Consider the following 10,289-nt stretch of genomic DNA (forward strand, 5'->3'; position numbering starts at 1 on the left):
GGGAATTCTCTTGGCCTTTAACTCTCTCTAATCTCCCTTACATTTGTCTGAGCACCCCGTTGGGGTTCGAGTGCCGCTTTACTAGAATAGTATTGTATGTTTCTATTCCACAATACATGATCATGTGTATAGAGTTTAATGGGGAAATAGATGCTTCTTAAGAGGTCATAGGACTCAGATGAATTCCCAAGGTTCTTTGATATCGAACATCCACATTTATAGTGGGTACAAAACTATAGGGGCCGGTCCGGTCCTCAGAGGTATATATATGCACCGCTATTATCACACAGGTGGACCAATATCTAACACACACAGAGAAACTATTCATAGAGAGCTTCTCAGTTCATCGTGTGTAAGCTAGATCTAACCTCAATAAACCCTAAAGCCTCTACAAGTCCCTATTTGCTGGGGGTTGTCACACTCATTGTATTTTTATTCAGTATATTGGGGGAAAAGTGTTACCATACCTTATTTATTCATTAAGAAAGAGTTGTGATAATTCATAAATTGGCATGATAAATGACCTTGTCTTATTCAAATTAAAAATAAAATAGAGAATGTTTAACTATAATAATATCTCAAGTTCACTAAATTTCAGGTTCAAGGGATAAACTTCCCTTCTAATTACCCAAGCTTGTAAGCGCCATATGGTAACTTCTAGTGTATTTGATACAGACCCTCCCAATTAGGACGTAATTCACCAACCCAAGTAAGTGCAACTACTTGTCTGAATACGAGATCACCTTCATTCGTGTTTCTTAGGGAAACTTTGGAGTATTCTCTCCTAGTTATTGCTTGCTTAATTGCAAACTAATGGGTGCAAGTGATCTATCTATCATTGTCGAGCATACCATATGTGTGCTTAAGCCCTACTTCACTCTATTAACGCATGGAAATTCAATTATTTTGGAACATTAGTTAGTAATTTTGTTAGCTTATAGAAAAACAAGGGTCTCATATAGGCGTGCTTCAACTTCTTCATTGATGCGACCATATAGCCTTTGCAGATAGCGTGTTCATATAAGAAGCTTATGCTTTGCGCAATAAATATCAAATTAATTAAAATCAAAATGAAAGAATATACCTCTTTCAGGGTTCCAATCAGGCGTCAATACTATGAATAACCTATTTTACCTTGGTTGGAAAAGGGTTATGACCTCGATTTTTTGGGAGACGTAACGAGGTGTGTCTTGGAAAGTAGCCACTTTTTCCCTCAGACTATCTACAACTGAGGGAAAAGGTGAAACTGGTAGTGGGTTTGTTCCCCAGCAATTGTTTATTTCCTATTTTTCTGAAAACACAATACTTTATCTCTCGGCTTTTAAAATACTCGAGGGGATATATATATATATATATATATATATATATATATATATATATATATATATATATATATATATATATATATATATATATATATATATATATATATTGAAATACAAAGTTTATTATTTTATATTATTTTATTTTAATCTACAAGTACAATTTTTTGATGAATTCTGAATACGATTCATCATCATCAATGTCAATCTTGGAGAAGAACATATCTTGGTTTTGTTGCATACACATTGCTTTTCATGTTTAATGGTTATTAAATGTTATACATTTTTAATGACTTTTGTATTCATTTGTTTCTGATATCAAAAAAACGTTAGATAAATAAAATAAATGTTCATTTACAAGATAAGACATTATGTTACAACATCACATATTGTTTCTAAGCTTGTATAAGTTACACTATTTTCAATCCAAGTGCTTTCATTATCAATGTTTGAGTTTCACAATACAATCCATCCTAGGGATTTTTTTCTAAGCTTATATAAGTTTCACTGTTTTTCAGTCCAAATGATTTCATTATCAATGTTTGAGTTTCACAATATAACGTCCAAGTTATATAGTTATAGTATTCGTGTTTTGATTGGATGTAAATGATTTATTATGGATTGATGTGTTGACAATATCTTGAGCATTGTTACTTTATAAATAAACAACAAAATTGAGTTATTTTCCCCCTAAGATCTTAATTAAAACTGAGGTAAAAGGTTATTTCTTTTTCATTAAAAAAATAGAGACTTTTCCCTTAGTGTCTAAATCCATCGAGGTTATAAATTACTTCTATTGCAAAAGAAAGCGGTGGATGGAAAAAATTGAAAGTAACATGTGTTGTTTCTTTTTTCAATTTTTTACCATTCGTCAATTTTTATGTGTTTCCAATATTCAAATAAATAACTCTATTCAAAATAAATTATTCAACATTTTATTTTGTGAAACAACATCATTGCTTATAATATATATCAGTATGATTAGGAATAAATTTTTCAATGTTGTTAGTAGAGGATATCAATAAGTTATAGAATATTTTCTTTGACTAGCAACATTTGGAAGTTATTATAAAATAGGACAATGGTCTTACAAGAGGTGGGAACAATAACAACAACCACAACAACAACAACACGATTATGTGAGATAGATTGCAAGAACAAAAAAGTTTTGTTCAAGGTTGATAAAATTAGTTTCTCCAATGCATGTATGGAAGAACAAAAACACGCAACCTTGAAAGATTTCTTAACTAATTAAGAAAACTTAAAGATTTTTCTATCTTCCAATCCATCACAAAGAATGATGGTTGCAAGTTTGGAACAACGGTAGATGATTTCGATTTACGGTAAAACATAATGAACAAATACTTTTATAATTAAATTTGAGTATCAAACCCCTCGGTTAATAATGTAATTAAAGGAATATAGAATTTATACCCTTTCGAGGTTGTCTTTGTACTTTTGTATGGTTGTTGGGTTAAGAAAAAAATCCTTATATGTTTGTGTGAAGTAAACTTATGTAAATAAATAAATAATTTTTTTAATAAAAAGAAATGTGTCACTTTTAAAAAAAATAAAAATATAAACTGCAGCTATTGCAATTCGAAGCGTGTCCTATGAATTAGTTTTTCCCTCAGTCTTCTATAATGTTTAAGGAAATAAATGTTATTTAAAAATATTTTAAAATATCTCGGAATTAAACCCCAATTATTTATTGGTTTAGGTAAAATCTTTCTCATAAAATTTATTATTTGTAATATTGTGTCGTACCATCCCGATATTTTTACATATATTAATAGCTAACTATATGGTTCATATCAAGGGTATGAAGCGGTATTCCCTCAACTTACCAATGAGTACGCGAGAGTGAGGGAGAATCATTTCCTTCTTAATTTGGGGAATTGTTTCCTTCTTAATTTGGGGAGATGTTTCCTTCTTTGATGGTATGATCCAAACGGTCTTTTTCAAGAACACCTCATTTTCCACGCATTGAAGAAGTGGACCAACCATAGACACATATTCGAGTTGGACGATCCAATCAATAGTTGGGCAACCCAAAGTCTCAGCCGCCCAATTTCTCTAATGGGCCTTTCATGGTTTGTCTGGGTTGATTGGACAATGAGTTGCTTCTCTTTAGGTTCCAACTAAGTTATTTCAATCCAAGTTGCTTCCCTCCAACAAAGTCATCCTAATCCAAATTGAAATATATATTACTTCCTTCGTCCTAACCTGAGTGACTCATTTATAAATTAAAATTATCATAAAATAAATGATCATTTTCAATTTCCAATATAATATTAATTCCTTTTTCAATTCTACCATCATTCTCAATCCTCGGATAGAATATACTTTATACATTTTCTTTAATTGGTATAAAATGTAGAAAGAGGAAATATTTCTACAATTTTCTTATTTTGAATTTTTAAACAATAACTTTGGGACAATTGTTTAGGTTTGCGTATGTAAATAAGTCAAGGGGACTAATCGATTGGTAATGATAGAGAAGACTAATGATTAAAATCCAACTCCTAGATTATCCATGGAAGAAGAAGTAGGCATGGCCCACACCGAATAAGAAGAAGCAAGCAAACATGACATTGATGATCCTAGTCCTTCACCTATAGAGTAATTAGATTTAGGACATTGCTGTATTGTCTTTCGGTCTCCTCAGCTGAGCCATTTTGATTTGATTTGATGATACTGTTTTTATGTTTGTTTATGTTAACAATTTTGATCTACAGATTATTCTTTTTAATAAAAGTTATATTAAGGAAAACTCAAAATTTAAAATAATATTAGAATCGATATCATGATATATAGTTAACTCAATAAATCAAATTTGAATCAAACTGAGCTATTTTAATTTACTTAGAATTCAATCAATTTAAAATCATTAATTTGATATATAATTCAAAATGCAGAATAATTAACAGACAATTTATTTTTAAATGAACTATTTATTAAAAATTAAATCGTTACATTTTTTTTCATTTGATTCATTTGTTATTAAAAATTAAATCGTTACATTTTTTTTCATTTGATTCATTTGATTCATTTTTTCCATTTTATCTGCACTTTTTAAAGATAAATTAAAATTTTAAATTCACATTCTCTTTTGTATTCACTCTATCTTACTCCGTTTTTACGGACTTTTGCATATGTGAATATTATTATAAATTTTATATTTTTAAATTAAAAAAATATAGTGCCTGCGAAGTCACTCTACATAAATTTTATATTTTTAAATTTAAAAAATATAGTGTCAGCGAAGTCAGTCTACTCACCTTAATTTACCAATCAAATTTTTTTGACTTGCACCTTCAACGTTCTCCTTGACATGTCTTCCTTTTATTGCGGTCTTTTTAGAACATATCCAAATATGACGGATGTTTTACCACCACAAATAATTCAATTATTTTAATTTTGGTTCGATTCGGCAGATTTTTATTAGACTAATTAGAAAATCGAATATTAAGTCTTGCATTGAACTACATCTACTTAAAATTTTAAAAATAGATTAGAACCTCCTTATACATAATTATTGAAACAACCCTTTTTCCTAACATAATCATCTTGCCCAAGTAGAATTGCATCTCTCATGCTTAACCAAATTAACATCATCCATTATTACATACTCCCTAAAATTGATAAATAACTTACTCCATAAAAATAAAGTTTCTCACATATAATCCTCTCCTTGTCTCTCTCACACATATATGAGCTAGAGTGTGACCAACTTTATGCACTTTTTATACATCATATTGTTATTATATTATGGGTAGTATTGAATAGAAGAAGAAAAAAACAGCACACCCCATGATTTTAAGAGAATAAAAGATAAGAAAAAAACACAATCCATGATCCACTAAGATGTGATATATTCTCTTATTCTCTTACATCCTATAAACAAAATCTCTCTCTATAAATATCACCTCTCACCTCAACCATTTCTCACACATCCTCCTTCTTCTTCTTCTCATTCTCACCAACTTCATACATTCTTCTATTTTCATCTCCCAAGATGCATTACCAAACAGAATCATGGGGAACCTATCACATGAACCCAAGAACATCCTCCACAACAATGATGGGTGACCCCTTAGAACGAATAGAGAGACTAGCATCAGAAAATGCTGTTGTGATATTCAGCATAAGCACATGCTGCATGTGTCATGCAATCAAGAGATTGTTCTGTGGAATGGGTGTGAATCCAGCTGTTCATGAACTCGATGAAGATCCAAGAGGCAAAGAACTTGAAAGGGCACTAATGAGACTACTTGGTACCTCCAATGTTGTCCCTGTCGTTTTCATTGGTGGGAAACTCATTGGTACTATGGATAGAGTCATGGGTTGTCATATTAATGGTTCTCTTGTTCCTCTTCTCAAACAAGCTGGTGCTCTTTGGCTTTGAAAATTTGAGGTTTCATTTCATCAAAGGCTCTTCATTATACTACTAGTGCTATTTTATCAAAAGTAAAACAAGGTTGAGGAAGAGGATAAGTTGGTTTTTTTATGAGACTCTTCAAATTCCGTTTTGGATTTTTTTAGTTAAAAAAACAACCTTTGTGGTACTTTTGAGTCTTGTTGTGTTTTTATAGTTTAGTTTTTTTTTTCATGGTTGGAATTTGGGTTTGTCATGTTTTTCTTTAAGGTTTCCTTCCTATGTAAAGACAAAAAGCATATTGGAAGAACAAAAAATGAACTAATTTTACTATTTATTTTTGTCTATGGTTTTTTATATGCCCTGATACATTTGTTTGAATTTGGACTTATGCTATTAATCTTAGTGACAAATAATAATTATATTATGCTACATTTTAAACATGAAAATTGAACTTGTGGACGGTGGTTGAAACGGTGTCGTGTTTGACAAAATTGTAGCTTTCAATGTCTTGTACTTCTTTCGTGCTCCCTTTAGCATGTTCAGGCTAGACATAAAGTGACGTCAATGCCCTTTCATTTTGACCACTTTAAATTTTTTTTTATAACTTTTTTTTATTTTTAAATGTAATTTGTAAAGTTCAAGATAATATTAAATATATCTTTGTCAAAATTATCTCTATCTAATTATTATAGAGAGAAAAAATAAAATGAATATAATATATAATTAAATGTATTAAGATAAAAAAATTATTATTATTTAAAAAATAATAATAATGATTAATTTTTTGGTATGTATAAAAAATAAAAAAATAACACTTAAAAAGGAACGGAAATAATATATTTTATTAATAAAAGATTAGATGAACACTCTGATATCCAGTATTTTATTTTTTATTTTATTTTTAAAAAATAATTTAAACTAAAAATATAATATCCAACTAAAATTGGATTTATGAGAATTTATAAAAAAATATTATGCTTGTATATCTACTGAAAAGTTTACATTTAAATCGCATAAATAAAAGGTGATTAATTTTTATGAATGAAAAAACAATAGAAAAGTTCCTATGTAGTCAAAGAGAAGCTAATGAGAATATTAATGGAGAAGAAGATGACATGATTATAAATATTAACAGAGTTTATAATTTTGAAAATAATATTATTTATTTATGTATAAAACATATTCATGTGATACGAGGTAGTAATTATTTAATCTTAACTTTATTTAAATATGTAGTTTGAAGTTGGTTTTCAAACCATCATAAACCGTACCATATATTAAGACGAAACCTGTTAATCTGAATTTAAAAACAACTTAGCAGGGTTAATATGTTTTTATTTAGACACAATAGAAAAGATAAAATATATATAGATTCAATGAATTAATACTATTTAAAGAATTTAGTTAGATGCATACGGAGATCTATACAACTTAAGAACTTGTGGAATATAATTCAATTATAAGGGTTTTTGAATTAAATTTGGATCTTTGAGTTAATTTTTTTAATAGTAGATTTATACAGATTAATGTTTATTTTTTTATATATTTTTTTATTTTGTGAATGATTTTCTCTACTATAGAATTAAAACTCTCCGGTTTAAATATCTAGAATTTCCTTTGAAACCAATCTTCGGCTTGAAACTACTTACCCCAATTTGTTGATTTCGATAGAGTGATTTTACATGTTATATCTCCCTATTTTGTTTGTCTTTTTAGAAGATGTATGTGAATGTTTGGAAAAAATTACTAAGGATTTAAAGAAGTTTCTTTGGAGAGAAATGAAGGGATATGATGAGATTCCCTAAACTAAGTGGGATAATAATAGTAAAAAATAGTAAAATAGGGGGAGTTAGGAGTTAGGGATCTGGAGCAGGTTAATTAGCCCTTTTGCCTAAATAGAGATGAGGATTGATTCCATGTGTTTCCGGTCTTTGATATGATATTCTTGTAGCTTGATATGGTGCTCCAGTTGTTTCTTCTATAAAGATAGATGTTGTTCTATGTGTTGTGCTTGTTAATATCTTTTCACTACAATAAATAATAGATTTTATAATGAAATTTCACCTCGGTCAAGACTTCCATCAAGGTAAAATCCAATCAATTAGGCACCCTTACTTTATTTTAACTTTTAATGAAAAATAAATAATTTATTAACTCATTTGGAATAAATAATCAAATAGAAAATTAACTAAGAGATATGCTTTGAATCTCAATGATTGCAATTTAGATTTTTATTTCTTTTAAAATTGTGCTATTCTTTTTTATTTTAATTAAAAATTAAGTCATATATTATTTCGGTAAGTCTACCAACTGAAGATAAAACATTCGTTCATTCATTTTTTACTATAAAAATATTCGTTCATTTAGTTTTGCCCTTAACCTAACTTATTTGTTGACGCTCCAAACATGTAAACATCATTATATGGGATGAATTGCAAGACATAAAAGTCTACCTAGGTTTATTCCTTAATTAATTAAATCCTAGCATTGAAGAAACTAATTTTACCAACTTTGAATAAAATATTTTTTTGCTCTTGCAATTTATCCAACATAATGGTGTTGTTGTTGATTCAACCTATTCCCAATCATACTAAGAAGATATTATGGAACTATGTTCTTCCAGGTATAATCAGGAAGTGATCAAAGCTCATACATAAGCAAGATATGCTTAGCCTTGATAATGTCATGGTTTTGATCATGACAACACCTAAAGCTTTAACAACTCTTGAAGTGGTTTTGAAGACAAGAAAGTAATAAATCTAGTTCAAGCGGTCAAACATTCATAAAATGGTTGATCAAGTTATTCCTCCAAATCAAGCTAAAGAATTAGAGTTTATGATCACCAGTGATATCTTTATTGTCTATTGATAATGACTAACTTGAAGATATATCAAGCCTCAAGAAAATTCAAGTGAATTGCTTATATCATTGGTATATCCAGCAAAAGGACTTGAAACTTTAGAGTGTGGAAGAGAGGAACCGTGAAAGCTCGCATGATCTTGCTTGCCTGAGTGATCAGAATACTATAAAGATACAATGGTGTTTCTGGAAGTGTTAATGGCTAAATAACACACACACACACACTAAAAACTACTTTTTGAAGTCTCTCCTTTTCAAATAAAATTACCAAAACCGTTTTTGGAGGCTAGCAGGTTATTTCGAAACTGTCAAGTTGATTAAGAAAAGTTTTTAAGTTGTCTAATCAATTAAAACAAATACCAAATTGATTAGATGAGGGAGAATCAATTCCATAATTGATTATGACAATGTCTTAATAAATGGTAACGACTCTGTATCAAAGCCTTCCAATTTGAACAATAACAATTGATTATTTCAAGTACTTAATCGATTAGGTCATTTATTTTACTCATGGATTGTTTTCTAAAACTTCTCACTTTTCCTCTTTCCCAATCTATCAAAAAATGTTTCTCTTTATCTCAGATACTTTTAGGTATAACACTTTGAGAGCGTTCTTGAGTTTAGTCAGGACGTTGTATTAGGTGAGGACTTTATTGTAAAATTTCCAAGAGTTTTTATTCCTCTTGATTAAATTATTCTTCCTTAAGAAGTCATTATTTTGGTTTAGAGATCAACCTGTATAAAGCTCTTTAGGGATTAGTATAAGTCTCTATTTTGTTAGTGAACTCTGCCATTGAAGAAAAACTCTCTTTTGGATTCGTGAAGAATAACAGTGAAAATATTCACAATGATTCTTGAGCTCAGCCCGGTTAAAATCTCTATTAGTTCGAGATTAGACTGGTATAAATATCCCCCATTTTCTGAGTTCAGCCTGTGTAAAAGCTCAATAGGTTTAAGATCAACCCAGTGAAATTTTTGGTTCAGTTCGTGGTCAACCCGTTTAAAATCTTGGTTCAATTCAAAGGATAGCCAATTCCAAAGTCCACCATTGTTCGAGATTAGCGTATGCAAAATCTCAATTTGGCTTAGAGACTAGTGTTTGGTGTGGAGACTAACCCCTTCATTCCTCAATTCATTGTTTGGTTCCTTGTATAAGGGGATTGGTGGGCTTAACCTTCTAAAAGCTATCAAGAATTATTAGATACTCTCTAGACAATTCTTTTAGATTTTTTTAAGATTGAATCCCTATAAATCTCTAGTTATATCTCTCTTCCCTTAAATCCTTTACTTTCTTCTTAATTTCTACTGCATATTCAAACATTTTTATTAAAATATTTTCAAACTCTGTTTTAGAAGATAATTTTATTTTAAACTATCGTTTTTCAAACCTCCATAATTCACTCATCCCTCTTGTGTATGGAGTCAGATACTAAAAAAGTGGCATCAGACCCTAACTATTATTTAAAGACTAATTGTCTCAGGAGGAGGATGACTTTCAACGCTGGTTTTAACAAGAGGAGTCTTCTAAACAAACATCCACCGTTTAATGGTGATATGCTTGAATTATGGAAAACTAGATTTAAAATATTCATTCAAAGTCTTGACTTTGAATTGCTTGAAACTTTAATCAATGGTTTGTTTATCCCTACTTACCATGTAAGTGGTATAGTAGTAGATAAACTAGATTTTCTTTAGACCATAGAGGAAAAGAGGAAGTTTGAAATTAA

General features: G+C 29.6%; 1 protein-coding gene across 1 annotated transcript; it reads left to right on the top strand.

Annotated features, from left to right (window-relative positions):
- The first annotated feature begins 5,136 nt into the window (after nt 1–5,136).
- LOC127129387 (glutaredoxin-C5) lies at nt 5,137–6,037 on the top strand. Its single transcript, XM_051058587.1, has one exon. It carries the CDS (start codon nt 5,341–5,343, stop codon nt 5,728–5,730), a length of 390 nt encoding a protein of 129 aa, XP_050914544.1. The 5' UTR covers nt 5,137–5,340; the 3' UTR covers nt 5,731–6,037.
- Nucleotides 6,038–10,289: the final 4,252 nt, after the last annotated feature.

The sequence above is a fragment of the Lathyrus oleraceus genome, chromosome 3 (genome assembly GCF_024323335.1).
Source record: "Lathyrus oleraceus cultivar Zhongwan6 chromosome 3, CAAS_Psat_ZW6_1.0, whole genome shotgun sequence".
In the NCBI taxonomy this organism is placed as follows: domain Eukaryota; kingdom Viridiplantae; phylum Streptophyta; class Magnoliopsida; order Fabales; family Fabaceae; genus Lathyrus; species Lathyrus oleraceus.

Bases quoted from the DNA above. Each gene is read 5' to 3' on its own strand.
- LOC127129387 (XM_051058587.1), top strand. From the start codon at position 5,341: ATGCATTACCAAACAGAATCATGGGGAACCTATCACATGAACCCAAGA.